This window comes from Notolepis coatsorum (genome assembly GCF_963971535.1).
Source record: "Notolepis coatsorum genome assembly, chromosome: 7".
Taxonomy (NCBI): Eukaryota; Metazoa; Chordata; class Actinopteri; order Aulopiformes; family Paralepididae; genus Notolepis; species Notolepis coatsorum.
Window position 1 is genome coordinate 7,619,927 of NC_140171.1, and position 22,260 is coordinate 7,642,186.

General features: G+C 44.7%; 1 protein-coding gene across 1 annotated transcript in view; it reads right to left on the reverse strand.

Moving 5' to 3' along the window:
• Nucleotides 1-10,387: 10,387 nt before the first annotated feature.
• Nucleotides 10,388-22,260, reverse strand: part of gaa2 (alpha glucosidase 2) — a 32,928-nt gene continuing 21,055 nt past the window's right edge. The window contains exons 15-21 of the mRNA XM_084317965.1: nucleotides 20,121-20,272; nucleotides 19,094-19,242; nucleotides 18,774-18,915; nucleotides 17,362-17,460; nucleotides 15,774-15,938; nucleotides 15,181-15,327; nucleotides 10,388-13,549 (exon numbers count right to left, since the gene is read on the reverse strand). Of these exons, the coding sequence (XP_084174091.1) occupies nucleotides 13,487-13,549; nucleotides 15,181-15,327; nucleotides 15,774-15,938; nucleotides 17,362-17,460; nucleotides 18,774-18,915; nucleotides 19,094-19,242; nucleotides 20,121-20,272 (917 nt within the window). The 3' untranslated portion in view covers nucleotides 10,388-13,486. The remainder of the gene's footprint in view (nucleotides 13,550-15,180; nucleotides 15,328-15,773; nucleotides 15,939-17,361; nucleotides 17,461-18,773; nucleotides 18,916-19,093; nucleotides 19,243-20,120; nucleotides 20,273-22,260) is intronic.

Here is a 22,260-nt window from a genome sequence, read left to right on the forward strand (position 1 = left end):
TTCAGGAGCAGGCTGTTGTCCTGGCACCAGCGTTCCAGTACCTCAACCTCCTCCCGGTAGGCCTTCTCGTCGTTGTCCGAGATCAGCCCCACCACCACCGTGTCATCTGCGAACTTCACTATGGAGTTGGAGCTGAACTTGGCCACACAGTCGTGTGTGTAGAGTGAGTACAGCAGGGGGCTCAGAACACAGCCCTGGGGGGACCCGATGCTCAGGGTGATGGTGTTGGAGGTCTGACCCCCCACCCTGACCGCCTGGGGTCTTTCGCTAAGAAAGTCCAGTACCCAGGCGCTCAGGGCGGAGCTCAGACCTAGCTCGATCAGCTTGTCCACCAGTCTGGTGGGGACTATGGTGTTGAACGCTGAGCTGTAGTCAATGAACAACAGTCTCACATAGCCCCCCTTCTGACGGTCAAGGTGCGAGAGGGTGCTGTGCAGTACCTGGGAGACTGCGTCGTCGGTGGACCTGTTTGTCCTGTATGCAAATTGCATAGGGTCCATATCACTGGGGAGGGAGGCACAAATGTGGTCCTTGACCAGCCTCTCGAAACATTTCATGACCACAGAGGTGAGTGCCACCGGTCTGTAGTCATTTGGACATGCTGGGGAGGGTTTCTTCGGCACAGGGATGATGGTAGACCTCTTGAAGCAGGCAGGGACCACTGACTCCGCCAGTGATTGATTAAATATGGCGGTGAACACAGGCTGAGAGCAGAGCCCCAGGTCCCTGAAACAGCTAGTTCCAGCTCCTCTACAGACTGAGAGCAGAGCCCCAGGTCCATGAAACAGCTAGTTCCAGCTCTACAGGCTGAGAGCAGAGCCCCAGGTCCATGAAACAGCTAGTTCCAGCTCTACAGGCTGAGAGAGCAGAGCCCCAGGTCCCTGAAACAGCTAGTTCCAGCTCTACAGGCTGAGAGAGCAGAGCCCCAGGTCCCTGAAACAGCTAGTTCCAGCTCTACAGGCTGAGAGAGCAGAGCCCCAGGTCCCTGAAACAGCTAGTTCCAGCTCTACAGGCTGAGAGAGCAGAGCCCCAGGTCCATGAAACAGCTAGTTCCAGCTCTACAGGCTGAGAGAGCAGAGCCCCAGGTCCCTGAAACAGCTAGTTCCAGCTCTACAGGCTGAGAGAGCAGAGCCCCAGGTCCCTGAAACAGCTAGTTCCAGCTCTACAGGCTGAGAGAGCAGAGCCCCAGGTCCCTGAAACAGCTAGTTCCAGCTCTAACAGGCTGAGAGAGCAGAGCCCCAGGTCCCTGAAACAGCTAGTTCCAGCTCTACAGGCTGAGAGAGCAGAGCCCCAGGTCCCTGAAACAGATAGTTTGTTCGTTTTTTTGCGTTTTCATTTTAGTTAGTTCATTTTTTTCGTTCGTTTTTTGCGTTCGTTTTCGTTTTAGTTCGTTAATTTATTTGCGTTTTTTTTACGTTCTTTTTTGCGTTCGTTTTTTTGCGTTTATTTCCATTTTAGTTCGTTTTAGTTCATTTGTTCTTTTGCATAAATTTTTTTGCGTTCGTTTTCATGCGCTCGTTTTAGTTTTAGTTCGTTTTCTTTCTAGTTCGTTCGTTTTTTTGCCTTTGTTTTTTTGCGTTATTTTTTTGTTCGTTTTCGTTTGTTCGTTTTTTTGCGTTTTTTTTGTTGTTCTTTTTCGTTTTAGTTCGTTGGTTTTTTTGCGTTTTTGTTTTAGTTAGTTCGTTTTTTTCGTTCGTTTGTGTTCTTTTTTTTGCGTTCATTTTCATTTGAATTCGTTTTAGTTCATTCGTTCTTTTGCATTAATTTTTTTGCGTTCGTTTTTTTGCATCCGTTTTCATGAATTCGTTTTTGTTTTAGTTCGTTTTCTTTCTAGTTCGTTTGTTTTTTTGCGTTATTTTTTTTGCGTAATTTTTTTGTTCGTTTTCGTTTTAGTTAGTTTTTGTTTTAGTTCGTTCGTTTTTTTGCGTTTTTATTTTTTATTATTCATACATTTTTTGCGTTCTTTTCTTTGCTTTCCAGGTCCCTGAAACAGCTAGTTCCAGCTCTACAGGCTGAGAGAGCAGAGCCCCAGGTCCCTGAAACAGCTAGTTCCAGCTCTACAGGCCGAGAGCAGAGCCCCAGGTCCCTGAAACAGCTAGTTCCAGCTCTACAGGCTGAGAGCAGAGCCCCAGGTCCCTGAAACAGCTAGTTCCAGCTCTACAGGCTGAGAGAGCAGAGCCCCAGGTCCCTGAAACAGCTAGTTCCAGCTCTACAGGCTGAGAGAGCAGAGCCCCAGGTCCCTGAACCAGCTAGTTCCAGCTCTACAGGCTGAGAGAGCAGAGCCCCAGGTCCCTGAAACAGCTAGTTCCAGCTCTACAGGCTGAGAGAGCAGAGCCCCAGGTCCCTGAAACAGCTAGTTCCAGCTCTACAGGCTGAGAGAGCAGAGCCCCAGGTCCATGAAACAGCTAGTTCCAGCTCTACAGGCTGAGAGAGCAGAGCCCCAGGTCCCTGAAACAGCTAGTTCCAGCTCTACAGGCTGAGAGAGCAGAGCCCCAGGTCCCTGAACCAGCTAGTTCCAGCTCTACAGGCTGAGAGAGCAGAGCCCCAGGTCCCTGAAACAGCTAGTTCCAGCTCTACAGGCTGAGAGAGCAGAGCCCCAGGTCCCTGAAACAGCTAGTTCCAGCTCTACAGGCTGAGAGAGCAGAGCCCCAGGTCCATGAAACAGCTAGTTCCAGCTCTACAGGCTGAGAGAGCAGAGCCCCAGGTCCCTGAAACAGCTAGTTCCAGCCAGTGTTAATTTTGGCAGCTATTTTAATTTTAGTTTTAGTCTTAGTCATGTGTCAAATGCTCCTTTTTCGTTTTCATCATATTTAGTCACCTTCATTTATTTTTCGTTTAGTCAGTTTTAGTCTCGATTGTCTTTTTTGTTTTAGTCTAGATTTAGTCGCAGAAAACGGATGACATTTTTGTCTAATTTCTTCCGTTAATGAAAAAAAAGGCATTTTATTATCTTGTAATGCAATTATATGCAATTATATGTACCGTCAGTCAAATTCACATTCATTTCTATTGGGATCATAGACTCATGTAGACGCCCCTCTCCCCACTCCCCACTCCCCATATATACACCATAAGACATAATCAAACCAATAGTTTTAGTCTTAATCATGTGTCAAATGCTCCTTTTTAGTTATCATATTTAGTCACCTTAATTTATTTTTTATTTTTGTCTTAGTCGTTTTAGTCTCGATTTTGTCTTTTTTGTTTTAGTCTAGATTTAGTCAGAGGAAAAAGCTTTGTTGACGACCATATTTAGTCATCATTTTCGTTGACAAAATTAACACTGGTTCCAGCTCCTCTACAGGCTGAGAGAGCAGAGCCCCAGGTCCCTGAAACAGCTAGTTCCAGCTCTACAGACTGTGAGAGCAGAGCCCCAGGTCCCTGAAACAGCTAGTTCCAGCTCTACAGGCTGAGAGAGCAGAGCCCCAGGTCCCTGAAACAGCTAGTTCCAGCTCTACAGGCTGAGAGAGCAGAGCCCCAGGTCCCTGAAACAGCTAGTTCCAGCTCTACAGGCTGAGAGAGCAGAGCCCCAGGTCCCTGAAACAGCTAGTTCCAGCTCTACAGGCTGAGAGAGCAGAGCCCCAGGTCCCTGAAACAGCTAGTTCCAGCTCTACAGACTGTGAGAGCAGAGCCCCAGGTCCCTGAAACAGCTAGTTCCAGCTCTACAGGCTGAGAGAGCAGAGCCCCAGGTCCCTGAAACAGCTAGTTCCAGCTCTACAGGCTGAGAGAGCAGAGCCCCAGGTCCCTGAAACAGCTAGTTCCAGCTCTACAGGCTGAGAGCAGAGCCCCAGGTCCCTGAAACAGCTAGTTCCAGCTCTACAGGCTGAGAGAGCAGAGCCCCAGGTCCCTGAAACAGCTAGTTCCAGCTCTACAGGCTGTGAGAGCAGAGCCCCAGGTCCCTGAAACAGCTAGTTCCAGCTCTACAGGCTGAGAGAGCAGAGCCCCAGGTCCCTGAAACAGCTAGTTCCAGCTCTACAGGCTGAGAGAGCAGAGCCCCAGGTCCCTGAAACAGCTAGTTCCAGCTCTACAGGCTGAGAGAGCAGAGCCCCAGGTCCCTGAAACAGCTAGTTCCAGCTCTACAGGCTGAGAGAGCAGAGCCCCAGGTCCCTGAAACAGCTAGTTCCAGCTCTACAGGCTGAGAGCAGAGCCCCAGATCACTCAACGTCTGAAACGTGCAGTTTTGGCTCCAGTCTCTCTTTAAATGCCAACGAGCTGCTGGTTCCCACGCCCCCGAGTGTCTGGCTCACGAAAATTCAGATCAAACTGTCAAACTATAGGAACATTATGAATATGAATGAAGATCCAGCAAATTGCATAATATGCTATTTCTTGCCTAAATGTTTAGGTGGAAAAAGAGAAACTTTACGAGCGAGACGCTGTTTTCCAAAACTGAGATGCCGAAGTCAAGGATCGCCCCCTGTATGCAATGTGTTACATAGTGACGTAGAGAGCGGTAACGGAAGAAAAGACTGGACAAAAAACGTGGCATTTCAGGAAGAAAAGGCTAGACTACGAACTAGGGCTGACCCCTATTAGTCGACTAATCGGTCGAAGGGAGCCGTAGTCGACTGGCCAACCTCTTAGTCGAATATATACAAAAAAAAAAAAAAAAAAAAAAAAAAAGATGTATCATTCTTTCCAAAAGAAAAGAGGCCTAGAAGCGTGGCTAACGCTAATGGCACGCATACCAGAGGCTAACTGCCTACAAAAACAGGCACAGAGGCACTGAAAGAGGATTTCACCCATCTAATGAACACACTATACTAGACAAATATCAAGATGTATCCATCCGTCGACTCCTTCAGACATTAAGCACCCCCCACAGCCCAAATGGAATGATAAAAAATGTATTAAATAAAAGTTAAAAAAAAATAATATATAATATTATACTTTTTTTTTGTCGACCAATAGTCGACTAACGGCAAATTTTGGCCAATCATAGTCGACCATCCAAATCCTTAGTCGGGGACAGCCCTACTACGAACGCAGCGTTTCAGGACGTTCAGGAACAGTGTTTTCTGTCCGAGAGAATAACTCCCTTTGACGTGGACTTGTTCTCTGCATGACGTTCTACACATGCGCCCCCAGCTGTATTACACACTAAAGAAAAAAGAAAAGCTCCTTTAAGGTGGGGCGTGACGTCTACAGTGAGGTCAAGGTTCAGGTATTTCTTTATTTCTTTATTTCAGATCCCCATTACCATTAGTCACTGCCTCGGCAGCGACTGTTCTTCCTGGGGTCTGGATACAAACATATAAAAATCCAAACAAGAATAATCAATAAAACATGAAAACAAAACAAATATCAATAAAACACCAATAAAATATACAAACAAATATAGAACCATAACAAATATACAAACATAATAGAACAAATCCAATATCAATAAAACAAACAAATATCAATAAAACAACAACAGGTATGAGGTCAAGGTTGGGGTTCAGGTACGAGTTGGGTTTAGAAACAACCTTTTAAGGTGAAAAATAGACACCTTCCCAAGTTCCAACTACGACCCTAGTTCAGTGGAAGTCCAATGTCCAATGAAAATAAACACTCGAATCCAAATACGTCATGTGAATTGTTAAGAAGTGGGGCTCCCCCCCCTGCAAGCTGCCTGGTGACGTGATGCAGCCTTCCATACACACAGGTAGGCTACACACAGGCTGCTACCATTATGCTCTGGAAACACATGCACAGATACACAGCAGCACAGCAGTCTGTAAAAACCCTCCTTTACAGTCTGTACCCCCCCCCCACCCCCCCCCCCCCACTGCGCATGGTGACCTCACACATACACACACACAAACACTTAATCCTCCCAAAATCCAGACAGGAAATGCCCTAGTCAGCGCGGACCAGAATGCATTTGACAGAACCCTGCTGCTCTCTCGCTCGCTCTCTCTCTCTTCCCTCTCTCACCCCTGTTCTGCTGTCTCACTTTTGCTCTCTCTCTCTCTTTCTTTCTTTTCCTGGTTTTCTCTCTTTCCCGCTCCTTCCCGTTCTCTCACTTTTGCTCTCTCTCTCTCTTTCTCTCGTTTTACCCGCCTTCCTTGTTAAATGATATATGTGCCCCACAGAAACCCCCATCTGGAATCAGTTAGCCTGTGAATGTTTGCCCAGAGCCAATGAAAACATGTCCACTGTGAGCTTAGTTTATCAGTAGTGGGACTGCAAGCCCCTGCTATCTGAAGGGGATAAGGTGGAGCTGCTATTTGCTTTCACCTTCTCCCAGTTAGCTGGTGTTTGATAGAGCCGGGATCGCACCTGTGTGCTTGTGGTTGCTGTGGAGGAGACACGTGGTATCGGCATCACCACTCTATATACAGTCCACTTTGGCTCAGCTCCAGTATTAAGCCACCATCTCTATAAGGGACTAAAATTGTCCTTCAAAAACGCCATACAAATATTACTATATGTTGAAATACCACTTTTTCTTTCATAAATCTTTTATTCAACTTCAGCCCTGATCATAACACCACATATTCATTTTACAATTCTAACCCTTTATGCCAGTGTGTGTGATGGCATATATTTGCAATATATCAAATGCAAAGTAGATTTTTCGGGGGGGGGGGGGGGGGGCTAGCATGTGTCAATGATTAGCATGATACTGATTTTGATGGATTTTTTGTTTTTTGTAAGGGTCCACCAATCACATGCGGCTCCCTTTGTGTGCGTGTGTGTGTGTGTGTGTGTGTGTGTGTGTGTGTGTGTGTGTGTGTGTGAGCAAGAGAGAGAGAGAGAGAGATAGTTCTCCAACTTGTGTGAGTTGCAGTGATCTCCTGGTTGTTCCCCACCTGGTTATCTAACTATTGCGCCGCTGCAACTAGAAACACTGGCCCGGCCTGCTTCTAGGTTCAGTGGCTGCATTTAATGAAACTGCATTAAAAAAAATAATAATAAAAAAATAAATAAAACATTTCTTATTTTTTTTGTTTGTTTTGGAAATCATCTGGCGACCCCCCCCCCCATGGCGGCTCGCGACACCCACTTTGGGAACCACTGCTATAAATGATTATATAATAATGATAATACTATAATTATAAAAAATACACACTTGAATGTTTTGGCTGTGTTTATGGTTATCCTTATGGCCGACATTCTATATACTTGGGACGATTTATCTTTATTCTTGTCATCCTCGGTCTGAAGGGGACTTTACTCTTTTTCTGTTCACCTTGTTCCATCAACATTGTACCTTCACTCATCCATCCATCCACCCACTCATCCATCTATTCACCCACTCATCCATCTATTCACCCACTCATCCATCCATTCACCCACTCATCCATCCATCCATCCACCCACTCATCCATCCATCCATCCACCCACTCATCCATCCATCCACCCACTCATCCATCCATCCACAGTGTGTATGCGAAGGTAAAGACAGCAGGAACTGTGTGACACAGAGGAGCTGAATCCAAGTTATTAAAGACAAACTAAATTGGCTCAACCCTCCTGAGACCACCATATCTTAATGACACACGTGCACATGAGCATGAGCGTGTGTGCACGCACACACACACACACTGATTTGCTTATCTTAATAATAGACTGCGTTTGGAATGGTTAGGACCGGGAATGGTAGTCAAACAAAAAGAGGAGAGGGAAGGAGGGAGGGAGGGAGGGAGGGAGGGAGGGAGGGAGGGAGGCAACAGAGGCTCCTTGGGGAGAGAGGGAGGGTTGAAAGGAACCCTCGACAAAGAGTCGGGTGACGGCGACTTGTATAGCTCTCTGGGTGGAGGAGGGTAAGAAGAGGTGATGTAAGAGAGGAGAAGAAAGAGATGGAAGAACCTCCCAACGCCGAAAACACAAACGAGAGGGAGCGCCGCCACAGGAAGAGGTCAGAGGGCAGGAGGGCAGAGCGGACAGCCCTGTCTATCTCCTCATCTCAGACCTCGGAGACGGTCAAGAGGACAGGAGGGCAGAGCGGACAGCCCTGTCTATCTCCTCATCTCAGACCTCGGAGACGGTCAAGAGGACAGGAGGGCCGAGCGGACAGCTCTGTCTATCTCCTCATCTCAGACCTCGGAGACGGTCAAGAGGACAGGAGGGCCGAGCGGACAGCCCTGACTATCTCCTCATCTCAGACCTCGGAGACGGTCAAGAGGACAGGAGGGCAGAGGGGACAGCTCTGTCCATCTCCTCATCTCAGACCTCGGAGACGGTCAAGAGGACAGGAGGGCAGAGGGGACAGCTCTGTCCATCTCCTCATCTCAGACCTCGGAGACGGTCAAGAGGGCAGAGCGGACAGCCCCGTCTATCTCCTCATCTCAGACCTCGGAGACGGTCAAGAGGACAGGAGGGCAGAGCGGACAGCTCTGTCTATCTCCTCATCTCAGACCTCGGAGACGGTCAAGAGGACAGGAGGGCCGAGCGGACAGCCCTGTCTATCTCAGCGGTGCGTTCCTGATATCAACTGTGATTGCACGCACGCTAATGGCACCACGTGCACGTCCCCTCACTTGAGCACAGACTAAAGACAGTGCCTAATTGCTTCTACGAATGGAATGTAACACATATCATTCACAAGTTAGGTGTGAATGTATCTGAGAACGTATTTAACACACCTGACGACCGGCGCTATTGATATGCAAAGTAGCCCAGGTGGGTACTTATAGCGAGTTGGCGAGTGCAGCGCATTCCTGTGTGCGTGCACGCGCTTCTGCTCAAATCTTTGCTCAAATCTTACTCTGCACGGAGTGCAATCTCTTCCGATGAGCAACGCATGCCTGCTCTATGGTAAATGGTAAATGGCTGCTTTTTTATATAGCGCTTTTATCCAAAGCGCTTTACAATTTGTTCCTCACATTTTACCCGTTCACTCACACATTCACACACCGACGGCGGAGGCAACCATGCAAGGTGCCAACCTGCTCATCAGGAGCAATTAGGGGTTAAGTGTCTTGCTCAAGGACACATCGACACGCTGCCCGGGAGGAGCGGGAATCGAACCGGGAACCTCTGGATTGCCAGACGACTGCTCTACCTCCCGAGCCACTGTCGCCCCCCTCTATCTCCTCATCTCAGTCAGATTGCAATCTGGTTAATGAGAGCACGGAAAAAAGCAGAACGTATAAACACACAAATAAACAGGAGATAAAAGGGTGAAACAACACTAGCCTAGGAATAAATCTATTGAATTATCATTATGGATAAGATGGACATATTGGGATACTGCAGTAGAACGGGGCTGTGCTGGCAGGTTCTCCCCGACCCTGGGCTGGCAGCGCAGAGGAGGGAGGGAGGGCTGCACATACAGACTTACACCTGGGAGCCAGCCAGTGCAACCACAGTCTTGTTTTGTTAGCAGTGGTGGAAAAAGTTAAAAATAGACATATTAAATATTCCATTTAACCCTTATGTGGTGTTAGGGTCTCCAGCGACCCGTTTCAAGGTTATAATATGTAATAACTACCATGTAGTTGATTTTATTAGAACAAGGCTTTATATCCTCCACAACACATCAGAACTATGTTTCACCATTTTGAGAATGCTGAAGGTATCTGCAGAAAAAAAGGTACGACTGTGGTGTTAGGGTCATTCTTGACCCGGCAAGGTAAAACTATATACTAAATATAAATAAATAAAATAATAATAAATATACTAAACTTTTTTTCAGTAGTTATATTCTAATATTGTTCTATTATAGTCATAAAACATTATTATTATCTATGGGTTTCACATTTAGTATTATTATGATTGAACAACCTAATTTTCATCTTAAAAATAAGGGACATGATGTGTCTCGGGGGCCATAAAATCAAATTACAATGGGATTATATGGTTATGAATGCATATAATGTTAGTTAGGATGTAGTATTAACTATATTGAGTGATACTCCTTTATTTTTAGTGGTCAGGACTGAATTAGACGCCGGGTCAACATTGAGTAAGTAAAAATTGAAATATTCTACTCTGATAAAACTAAAAGTCTTCCATTCAAAATGTTACTTGCCCTACTTATCAGCGATAAAAATTTTTATAATACAAAACAGGAATGTATTCAGGATGTATTGTGGATGTAACCCAAATGTAAATGGTCAAAAAGAATCCAGATTGGGCCTTTCAAGTAAAAAACATTTGTGATATTGAATGTATTCCAAGTATCAACAAACATGAAAGTACTTCGATATCATGTTCTCATATTTCGCTTCAAAAGGCAGCATTCCTTCTTTGATCAGTCAGCCTCTTCTCCATCCCTGGTGCTGGACGATACTAGCATGTTGTCAAGAGGGCCATCTGTGAGACAACTGTGCAATCAATAAAGAAGGCCAAGGCCTGTCCCAGGATCTGTGAGAAACAGCGTCCTCTAGTGGTGGACATACTCCTTTTGCCTTGAAAACAATTCACTGGAGTCAGGTCAACATCAAAATAAAATGTATTCAAATGAGCAAAATCATTTATTCATTGCAATGAAACACATGTACATTTTGTATTCATGAACTATAATAATACAAAATAATAATAAAAAACACAAGCAGGCTGATTAAATGTACTGTTCACAAAAAAACCTCTCTTTGCTTTGAATGTAAATTATACTGCATACAGCGAGCAACATTGTGCAGAATTGTTCCTAAATGCACTATAAATTAGATTTCTTTATTTTTTAAAGATGATTATCATCTTCACTGCGTGTTACCCTGTCACTTACTGGTAATGCTAGCCCAAGAGATGACAAATACATCATCTTTTAGGATAAAAAAGAAAAAAAAGAAAATACAGAATCTAAATAGTTCTCACAGCATTCAAACGCTCCATAGTACCACAACTAAACACACGGCTTGATAATAGAAATATTGAAAAATACAATTTCATAAACGTTATGCAGTCATAATCTTGTCACATTAAAAATAACTAATATTGAGCACATGCTTAAAGCCCCAGATCCATGACATCCTTCCACTTGTTCATGAAAAATGTATTTAAACTATATTGCCTATATTGACCATCATAACTCCAAATACAAGTGTGGTCCATTGCTGTGCTTACAAACATTGCCAAGGCAATTCAAACCTCGTACTCAGAACAGACTCACTTGTGGCCGTCACATTGTCAGTACTTATATCAAAAGCTCATATATTTGATTTGAGAGATAATTATAATTTTTTTTTCAGTCGGTTATCAATCAAAATCAACAAAGCAAACAAAGTAGGCACCATTGTTTCTACTAACCCTAACACACTGCCATTACATAATGGGGCTTTTTAATCTTTTGTTTCACAGGCCAGTCTTATGAAGCTTCATAAGGTTCTGAGAAGCCTGGCGTAAGGTGCATGCATGCTATGAACCCTTCAAGACCAGTGTGCCCTGAGGAAGCCTGTGGGAACAACCGTGACAAGATCCTCACCCCAATGTTCTTGATTTGTGTGGGACGGCCTGAAAAGGGGGAAAAAAATCTGGCCAAGGAGACAAGAATCCTCCAATTGCGTTAATGTTTGTCAAAAGAAGCTTTTTGAAACGGTCCTCACTTGGAACATTTGACTGGAACAGCGACGTCACTTATTACAGCTCAATAACTCGTATACATCAGACCGACAGATCAGGTACCGGTACTTTGGATTTCTTCGTGGTCACGTCTACTTTTGGTGGAAAACAAGGACGCCGTTCCCACTGATCGCTATTGTATTTGTCGTGTATAGAAGCTGCCGGCAGAGCGCTTACATCGTTTTCTTTGTTAGTGCGTCAAGTTTTATGTCAAGCAAATTGCTTTCCGGGCGGTAGGGTAGCGCAGTGGACTAAGCGCTTGCCTACCACCGCAGAGACACTGGTATCAAATCCAGCTGTCAGCGGTACCTCCGGCTTGGTCGGTCGTCCATACTAACACAATTGGCAGTGTTAGCGGGTGGGAAGCCGGCGGGGGGTGTATCCTGGTCGTTGTAAACAGCGACTCCTACAGGTCGGTCGGGGCGCCTGCTCAGTGAGGAAGGGAACTGGGGGAAGTAGTGTGAGCCTCCCACACGTTACGCTCCCCCAATGAGAGTCCTCGCTGTTAGGTGAAAAGAAGCGGCTGGCTGACTCCACATGTATCGGAGGAGACATGTGATAGTATCTATCAACCCTCCCTAGACCGGCAAGTGGGGAGAAAGTGCGCACAACGACCAGGAGGGGAATTGGCATAACGACTAAATTGGGATGAGAGAAAAATACAGAAAAAAGGGGAGAAAAAGTAGATAAAAAAAAAAAGTTATGTCAAGCAATTGCTTTCCAACACTCGGATCTCAAGAAACCCTGTTCTGAAGACATTCACACCCAAACGGTTCCTCAACACTGTTCCGGAAAAAGGTTTTTCTAACTAAAGCCGTCTTCAGTAAGACTGTTCCTCAGCTTTTTAGAACTGATTTGGAACACGGAACTGATCGAAGGGGGATGTTCCAGAACCAATCCAGAGTCACTCCAGAACAGAAACACAGATTTATAAAAAAAAAAAGGCACCTGTCCAGGAACTACCTTCATTACGCTGCAGTAGTCATGATGAGTGTAAGCCACGTTTATAGACAATATTCAAACGGAACAAAATAAATAATCTCTCGCTATGGTATCATTATCCATAGAACACTGGTACATTCAAGTTATCCTCCAACAGTCTTTGGACTTGTGGAAAAGTAGAAAACCCTCCCTTCAATCTATTGCACATAATCTCTCCTCTGAGACAAACAGCCGTGCAGAAGACCACACGGAAGCAGCATCTTTAGGCGATCTCTCTCGGCGACCAAAGTCTAAAATCGGTTCCTCACGGGTCATTCAAGCGGTTTCTAGATTAGGACAAAAGACAGTGTCATTTGGTTTCGTTTCCACAGCAGAAGCCTTAATCTCTCCCACTCAGAACAACCATCCAGTCGGCCCCAGGATCGCTACACCTTTGGTACAGAGCCGACGCCATTGGTCGAAGCCACGCGGCTCTGATAAAAAAGGAAATATTGGCGGGAAGGAATTCTCTGAGTTGAAGGGTGGGGGGGGAAGTGCATTGGGCTGCTAAAAAGGTGAACAGCCAAACATCAAACAACAATAACAACACCAACCAATTACACTGTATTCGAGGAGTTATCAGATTTGATCACCGTAGTTGCTCTAACTCACTGGGGAGAATCTTTTTTGTTGAAATTACTAGCATGCTAACATACGGTAAAGATGAAGCAACAAAACCTGGAGAGAAGCACAGCAGCTCAACCTGCTAACGGACATCAATGAGGATGTTATGTCCACGTGTGCCGGTCGAGTGTTGAACACGCCACTGAAGAGAAGAAGAGGAAGCTGTTTTGGGGGAAATACCGAGTGCACATTTCCCATAGGCGTCATCCTTCCTCTGAAGTATCTTATAGTCAGGTGCAACGCACCGCTTACCGACACTCAACATGTCATCCTTCACTCCATGGCGTCTTTAACTTGTGTCCCTGTCTTCACCGCAAACGTGGCAGGCGATGATGTGGTTCCGGCAGTCGGTGGAAGAGCAAAGCATTGTGGGGAAATATGAGGGCGGGGGTTACATCCAGCTGATGGTGAAGTTCTGACTGAGGTTGAGACCCAGAGCTGTTACTGTTAATACCTGTAAGAACAGAGAGAGCCGTTACCGTTAAAGGTCCCATGTTTTGCTATTCCTTTCACTATTTGGGCAATGTTACACAATTCCTGTGAGTCTATGGAACACATCTTCCGTTTGTAAACATTGGTACAAGAATTATGTTGTAAAAGTGGATGCTTTTCTTTAGATTAGAGTCAAATGTATTGTCGTCAGACAGCACAAGTACAGTACAACAAAAATAAGTTCGGCATCCAACCAGAGTGCAAATGTAACAGTAAAGTGCAGTAGTAATACACAATGTACAGGTGATTAAACTGGATATAAAATATATAAATGGGTACTACCGAGTAATAGTGCTCACCATATGTATGTACAGAGTTGTAATATTATTAATACTAGTACAGTGATACAGGTATAAAGACAGTGTGGTAGTAAGTCATACTGGCCAGCAGTGTAACTAGTAAGAGTAGGTAAGGAATATGTACAGATATAGATATAGATATAGTATCTACAGATGAGGAATGTATGAGTTTGGACAGCGAAGCTTCAAAAAGAGTTGTCAGTGACTTATGACTCACTATGATAAAGGTGGCCACAGCATGGTATCTATCCAACCTGGCCAAACCCTGCTAATAAACAGCTCTGGTAGGTAACCTGGCCAAACCCTGCTAATAAACAGCTCTGGTAAGTAACCTGGCCAAACCCTGCTAATAAACAGCTCTGGTAGGTAACCTGGCCAAACCCTGCTAATAAACAGCTCTGGTAGGTAACCTGGCCAAACCCTGCTAATAAACAGCTCTGGTAGGTAACCTGGCCAAACCCTGCTAATAGACAGCTCTGGTAGGTAACCTGGCCAAACCCTGCTAATAGACAGCTCTGGTAGGTAACCTGGCCAAACCCTGCTAATAGACAGCTCTGGTAGGTAACCTGGCCAAACCCTGCTAATACACAGCTCTGGTAGGTAACCTGGCCAAACCCTGCTAATACACAGCTCTGGTAGGTAACCTGGCCAAACCCTGCTAATACACAGCTCTGGTAGGTAACCTGGCCAAACCCTGCTAATAGACAGCTCTGGTAGGTAACCTGGCCAAACCCTGCTAATACACAGCTCTGGTAGGTAACCTGGCCTAACCCTGCTAATAAACAGCTCTGGTAGGTAACCTGGCCAAACCCTGCTAATAAACAGCTCTGGTAGGTATACACTTCTTTTCTATTGGTAGCTTCATTGGCTCAGACTGTGCCGACTGCCGTAATAATTAGATCCCAGCGATGATGAGCAGAATGACTGGAATCCTGTGTTAACAGACTATGAGACAGTGTTTTGTAATATACTGCAAAACAAATCTTTCTGCTTGCTTATCTAATGTCCCAAGTGTAAATCTCTGTCCCCCTGGTTGTGTGCACGTCTCCCTCATGACATTGCAGAGAAATCTATGGGTAAAAAGGCTTTTTAGTCACTAGTCACTTAAAAATCAAGGCTAATATACAATGGAGGATAAGTCACCCAATAGGGGATGGGGGGTACAGCACTGTGCTCAGCATGTGTTATACCCCAATCGCTCACCGGATAATATGACATGAAATGACCGCTGTGACATCTCCCCCCCATTTACCCTCCTTTGCTTAAAATGTCTGTCCCTTGACCCTGGCCTCACCTGATTGGCTTTGTAGGTGAATGCTGCATCCTGGGAGTTCACAGACACTCTGGTAGGCTCCTCCTTCACACCGTAGAAGGAGACCGTTTCCACGGTGATGTAGGCGGCCTCCAGATGACTTCGGAGCACCTCTGAGGTCATTGTTTTCTAGAAAACAAGGTGCAAGGGGGGTGGTGGTGGTGAGTGCCCCTGGCTATCAAAGTGTTGTTTAGACAATTCAAAACAAACATTTATATTATGACTAATAGTTGACATGAATTAGTCTTTCAGAGTGTTCAGAATTGTGACATAGAAAGACCTTTCCTGACTTGAAGATACTATTAAGAGTGCGTTTACTGGTCTTACAATCACTCAGGCCTCAATAGATACTGTTTGGAGTACGTTTACTGGTCTTACAATCACTCAGGCCTCAATAGATACGGTTTGGAGTACGTTTACTGGTCTTACAATCACTCAGGCCTCAATAGATACTGTTTGGAGTACGTTTACTGGTCTTACAGTCGCCCAGGAGTGTGTTTACTGGTCTTAGTCACGCTGGTCCCCCAGAGAGGCCTGTGGGACGGCAGGGAGAGACAGCTCCACAGGAGACCTACCTGAGCTACGTTGAAGAGGATGTAAGCGTACTCGTTGGTCTCGTAGGTGTCCACGGTCTCTCCGTCGTCCCAGAACAGATCTCCGCTGGCCGTGCCGTCGTCCGAGAGGGAGGCGATCATGTGGAGAGGCTGACCGCTGCTCACCCATAGGGTGGTGTTAGGCCTCTATATACACAAGATATAGGGTGGTGTTACTGTACGTTCAGATACAACGTAAAGATACATATTGTCTGGCTTTACTCACATCAGTTTGACAGCTTGATAACTAGCTAAACAGGCACAAAGACATGCTAGTGCTTTCGGTCTCAACAGTAGCATTGTTGACATTTACAAACATATTAGACCCTTTCTAAATGTAACCTATTCAATATCTATATGCTACACAGAGCATTCAACAGCAGTCTATTTCATATCCATTGTTACGATATTATACCTATATTTGCTCCATCTCGCCTGGTGGATTTCTCACTCAAGCCGACATATTTTAACCCCACCCGTGCCGCCCCCAGAGGGATGCTGCGCCTGTTCGCCTCTGTTCACATCTTTACATTGACTTTGTTTACATTCACACATTCACACACAGCCTCCACATAGGGTTGCATTGTATTTGAACGTACAGCGAGTTCTCTATATACACACACACACAATAGAAAAATAAAAAATAATTATTATACTAATAATAAATAAAGATATAGGAAGAAAGGAAGAACAAATCAACAAGAGAAGAAAGAAAGAAAGAAAGAAAGAAAGAAAGAAAGAAAGAAAGAAAGAAAGAAAGAAAGAAAGAAAGAAAGAAAGAAAGAAAGAAAGAAAGAAAGAAAGAAAGAAAGACAGAAAGGAGCAAATGGAACGAAAGAGAAAAAGAAAAAAAGACATAGATAACCATTAAGATTAATGGTATGCAAACTTAGAATTATTCACAAACACACAGGTACACCTCTCTACACCAATACATAATACATTTACTGTATACGCTCACACACTAGCAGTCACTTTAGCATGAACACACACACACACACACACACATGCTGCACACGCTCACACTCAACGGTCACTTTACACAATGGAAAGGTCACTTTAAAAAATTAAAATAAAAAAGAACAGGAGTGGTTCTTGTATAGTAAATAGATGGATATAGCAAGATAGCATAAGGATATATAGTATAACTGTATATTGTATAGTAGTGTACATAAGACCCAGTGCCTCATCCGTAGCCAACACTGTATTGCACTATCGCAGGACCTTAGCATGTCTTACCATGCTTTTTGTAAACTTTATGTACATTATACCTGTTATGTCTTATTCTTATTACTTGTATTATTGCACAAATGTCTTATTCTCATCCTATTCTTATTACTTGTATTATTGCACAATCGCTGCGGGAATGACCCCCCCGCATTTCACTGTATGCTTGTATGCCGTGACAAATAAAACTCTTGACTTGACTTGACTTTATTGTACATAGTGGTGAATCAAAGTGTTTTTCTCACCCCGACTGACAAAACACAGGTTGCACTTTTAATTACTAATGGATTGTGATTCATTGAACCGCAGTGTCGGATCATAATATTAATATAATATTATTCACCTGTGTAGGAGTGATGGATCCCTCCCGCAAGTGCAGGTTGATCTTATCCAGCGGAGCCTGGAGACGCAGGTCTTCTCCCCGACTGCGCACAGAGTCCCCCTGGGAGGGAGGGGTCACACGGAGAGAGAGGCTTCAGACCCCTTCACACTGTACTTCATAGCGATGTGAAATCACCCCTTCACTGTACTTAACCTCTTAACAGTCCTGCTAATTTAGCATAAAAACGCCTGTCGATTGCATACTGAAAGTAACCCGGACACTATTCTGGAACCATTTGTAGCAGATGCACAAGTCATAGAGTTACAGAGGTTTGAACACACTGAAATAAAAAATGTCTTCATTTTCGTCTGAATTATTTTGCAAACAGATGCCTGCAGATCTATCTACTCTATAGTTATTAGCTGAAAACACTGCTGGGGCCATCGCCTGAAGTCTTACCTAGAACATGTCCAAAGTCGATAACAATATCACAAAAGAAATTGTGTTTTACACATCTTTGATCTGTGAGAGGAGTCAGCACTACCTCAGTCCCCTCTCCCCCTCCCCCACTAATCTCTTGTCCCCCACCCCTCCTCACCCCTCCTCACACAACAACAGATTAGTGCAACAACAGATTAGCGTAATTTGCGCTCCGGAGAGACAGGCACACGTTCATTCTCTTGCATACGGTTCACTTTTCAGTCTCAGAAAACCAACTCAAGTAAGATGTCATTCTCTTCATAGTTTCATTGGCTACACAAACAGTCAATCATTTTCAGCGTCAGTGGTGACTGGTCCGGTCATTGAGAGGCGAAACCGGAGGTGGTCACGTTTTCTAAACTGACGCTCGTTGGCTGTTTGGTTTTATAACCTGAGATTGGAAGCACGTAATAGGTCAAACGGTGTGTCAATCAAACGGCGGCCATTTCAGCTTTCAACCGGTGTGTTGGTTGAGAGATAATACAGCATGACGCCGACAGACGGCTGTGAAATGTGTGCGAGGGCGGGCCGTCGGAACGTTAAGTGGTTAATAGAGATGTGAAATCAACCCTTCACACTGTACTTAATAGAGACGTGAAATCAACCCTTCACACTGTACTTAATACGTGAGCGAGTGAGTGAGGTAAAAATTGGCGACACATTTCAGAACACATGCCAGTTGACTAGGGATGTCTTTTCTAGTATGGGGAAAAACAACCACACCACTACCTCCTCAATTGGGAAAAAGATCATTTTTGAGTTAAGGTTGAGACTTGTATTGGCGATGGTTAGGAGTAAGGGACTGAATGTAAGTCCCTGTCCCCAGTTGTGTCCTTAGCTAAATCACTGTGTGTGTGTGTGTGTGTGTGTGTGTGTGTGTGTGTGTGTGTGTGTGTGTGTGTGTGTGTGTGTGTGTGCGCGCGCACGCACGTGTGTGTTTATGTACATCTTACCATGTAGAAGTCATACCACAGACCCTCAGGGAAGTAGCCAACCACGTAGTCTACACCAGGATCCAACACTGGTGTCACCAACAAACTCTTCCCCCATAGGAACTGCCTGTCAATCCCATACGTCTTCACATCCTTGGTGAACCTAAGGTGTGGGACACATGTAGTAGGCAAGGGTTTACAAAAAAATAAATAAAAACTGTATGTGTGTGAACTACTGGCTTTATTTGGAGAAGACCTTGCTGTGCTCATGTTATGTTAATATTAGCAACTGAAGTGTTATTCGTAGGATTTATAGGACATACTGTAAGTGTGACACTCACTCAAACATCAGCGGGCGTGCGACGGTGTGCGCGTGTATGTGTGCGTGATGGAACAGGGTGTAGAGCAGAGGGAACAGGCTGTAGCGCAGGAGCAGAGCCTGCTTCATGGCTGTACGGGCCAGAGGGCTGAAGGCTGCTGGGTCCTGGGGCTGCAAACACAAGAGAGACACCTTTTAGTAAAGACTTAAAAATATATATATATAAGGATCAATTCAGTTAAATCAAACCAGGAAGTGAATTTTCCTCACAATTCAAAATGTTGTAAAACCTTTGGCATACGGTTTTTAAAAATGTATATAATTGGGAATGAATGCTCTATCATTAGCAAATCAAATTTCATTCATGTTCACATATTGAGTTGACTGAATTGAAAGTTAATCGACTCAAATTAGAGGCAGCTTTATGGGAAATGCGCTTACAGTCTTCTCCCGACTCGGACAAGATAGATACCAGCAAACTACCAAGTTGTGGTTGCATGTAAAGTGATACATATCTTGTTCTCTATACCTTCGTGTCTATGGCGTTGCGGTTGCGTGTGAAGTGATACCTTCGTGTCTATGGCGTTGTGGTTGCGTGTGAAGTGATACCTTCATGTCTATAGAGTTGTGGTTGCGTGTGAAGTGATACCTTCATGTCTATAGAGTTGTGGTTGCATGTGAAGCGATACCTTCATGTCTATGGAGTTGTGGTTGCGTGTGAAGGGATACCTTCGTGTCTATGGTGTTGTGGTTGCGTGTGAAGTGATACCTTCGTGTCTATGGAGTTGTGGTTGCGTGTGAAGGGACACCTTCATGTCTATGGCGTTGTGGTTGCGTGTGAAGTGATACCTTCATGTCTATGGCGTTGTGGTTGCGTGTGAAGCGATACCTTCATGTCTATGGTGTTGTGGTTGCGTGTGAAGGGATACCTTCGTGTCTATGGCGTTGTGGTTGCGTGTGAAGTGGTACCTTCATGTCTATGGCGTTGTGGTTGCGTGTGAAGCGATACCTTCATGTCTATGGTGTTGTGGTTGCGTGTGAAGGGATACCTTCATGTCTATGGAGTTGTGGTTGCGTGTGAAGGGGTAGAACGCCCCCAGTTGCGTCCAGCGGACACACAGCTCCTCCTCCGGCTGCTCGCTGAAGCCACAGATGTCTGCTCCCACCAAAGGAATCCCCAAGAGGTTAAAGGTCAATATACCTGGGGAGGAGAGGAAAGAGAGGCGGACAAGGTGAGGAGGTGATTCTAGTGTGGGTTCAGGTTGGCAACCTGACCGAACAAGACAAAACAATTGAAAAAGGACTGGGGAAAAATCATAGGCACATGTAGCATGGAGCAGTGCTCCAGGACTTCTATACCAATCACTGCTAAGCTCTGTGCATCAAGGATAACAGCCATTCAGCACATGGGCTATTGTAAATCTTGCCATCTAGAAAACACGACCAGAACATCAGAACTTGGAACCTAGAAACGGATATTATCCTCAAACGATTAGCAGTGGGTCATGCAACACCAACTTTTAAGTGACCATATTCACGCGGCGGACATTTTGCTCTTGGGATTCCTTTTCACCCTGAAGGGAATCCCAACCCGAGCATGACATAAGAGCAAAATGGCCACCATGTGAAGGAATTAGGGCTGACCCCTATTAGTCGAATAGTCGAATAATCGATCGAAAGGAGCCGTAGTCGACTGCCAACCTCTTAGTCGAATACAAAAAAATATTATATATATATTTTTAATATATATATATTCTTTTATCATTCTTTCCAAAAGAAAAGAGGCCTAGAAGCATGGCTAATGCTAATGGCACACATACCAGAGGCTAACTGCCTAAGAAAACGGGCACAGAGGCACTGAAAGAGGATTTCACCATCTAATGAACACACTAGACTAGACAAATATCAAGATGTATCCATCAGTGGACCAATTGCATGCTTTTCCAGAGGACAAGAAGCCTTCAGTTGACTCCTTCAGACATTAACACTTTCACTGCCACTCACGAGATATCTCGGGTTTCCGATAGTTATGTTGAAAGCCACTCACGAGATTTCTCTGATTTTTGTTTTTTTTAGCGATCTGAAATCATATTGCATCACGCGAGCCTACCCTAGTATACCCGAGCGCCGCCGGCGATCAGATGTGGAAAAAAGCGCCCCCTATCGTCTCCCAGATGACATAAGGGATTTTGGAATGGACTCAATGAAAATGGATGGGGGAAAAAATCCTGTACTCCACATTTTCCAGTCCACTGATGCAGCCGGGGTTACCACAGTTCATTCTGGAGCCTCTGAGACCCGCGGAATCATGTACTGCACTGTACACACGTTCGATCCATACACATTTTTTCTAATGGTGATCAGGAATTGGAATATACCAGTTGGATACCATCTGATGTCAGGTAAGGAATCTATGTTATCAGTGTTAGGATAATCAGACTAATTTTGATGAAGATATAAGCTGTTTTGTGAAATGGGCTCTTTCGGTTTCACTGTAAAAGTCCAAGAGGAAATGAACACGGCGATTATCCGTGCGCGCCTCGAATGTGCTTGCGTGCACGTATAATATTGATCATCTAGCGTTTATTTGAAAACGATTCATAAATAGGCCGACAAATATCAACGTTCTGGAATATTCCAGTAAAAGACGATTATCATAGAATGGTCTAGAATGAACTGTTTTTTTACCTCAAAACGGGTGCTTTTCAAAATGCTCTCAAACGGAAATGAAGCGATAAAAAACCAATCTGCCTTGACAGCACTGACTGGAAAAGGATTCTTTGATAAGCAACGGGCAGATTAGACACATAGCCATAATTTAAAACATAGATTAGGCGATATTAAGCGTAACATTGGCGCCGATGGTGGCATTGAAGCGCTAACTCTGGCGCCACCTCGTGGCACTCAAAGTGTTAAGCACCCCCACAGCCCAAATGGAATGATTAAAAAAATAAAGAAATAAATATATATTTTTTTCATAGTCGACTAATAGTCGACTATCGGCTAATTTCGGCCAATCATAGTCGACTATCCAAATCCTTAGTCGGGGACAGCCCTAGAAAGAATCCCAACCTGAGCATGACATAAGAGCAAAATGGCCACGTGTGAATATGGTCAATGCACGCCCACACATTGTGCTTGTCTTGGTATTTGTTTATACCTTCCAAGGTTTAACAAATACCAAGGTTT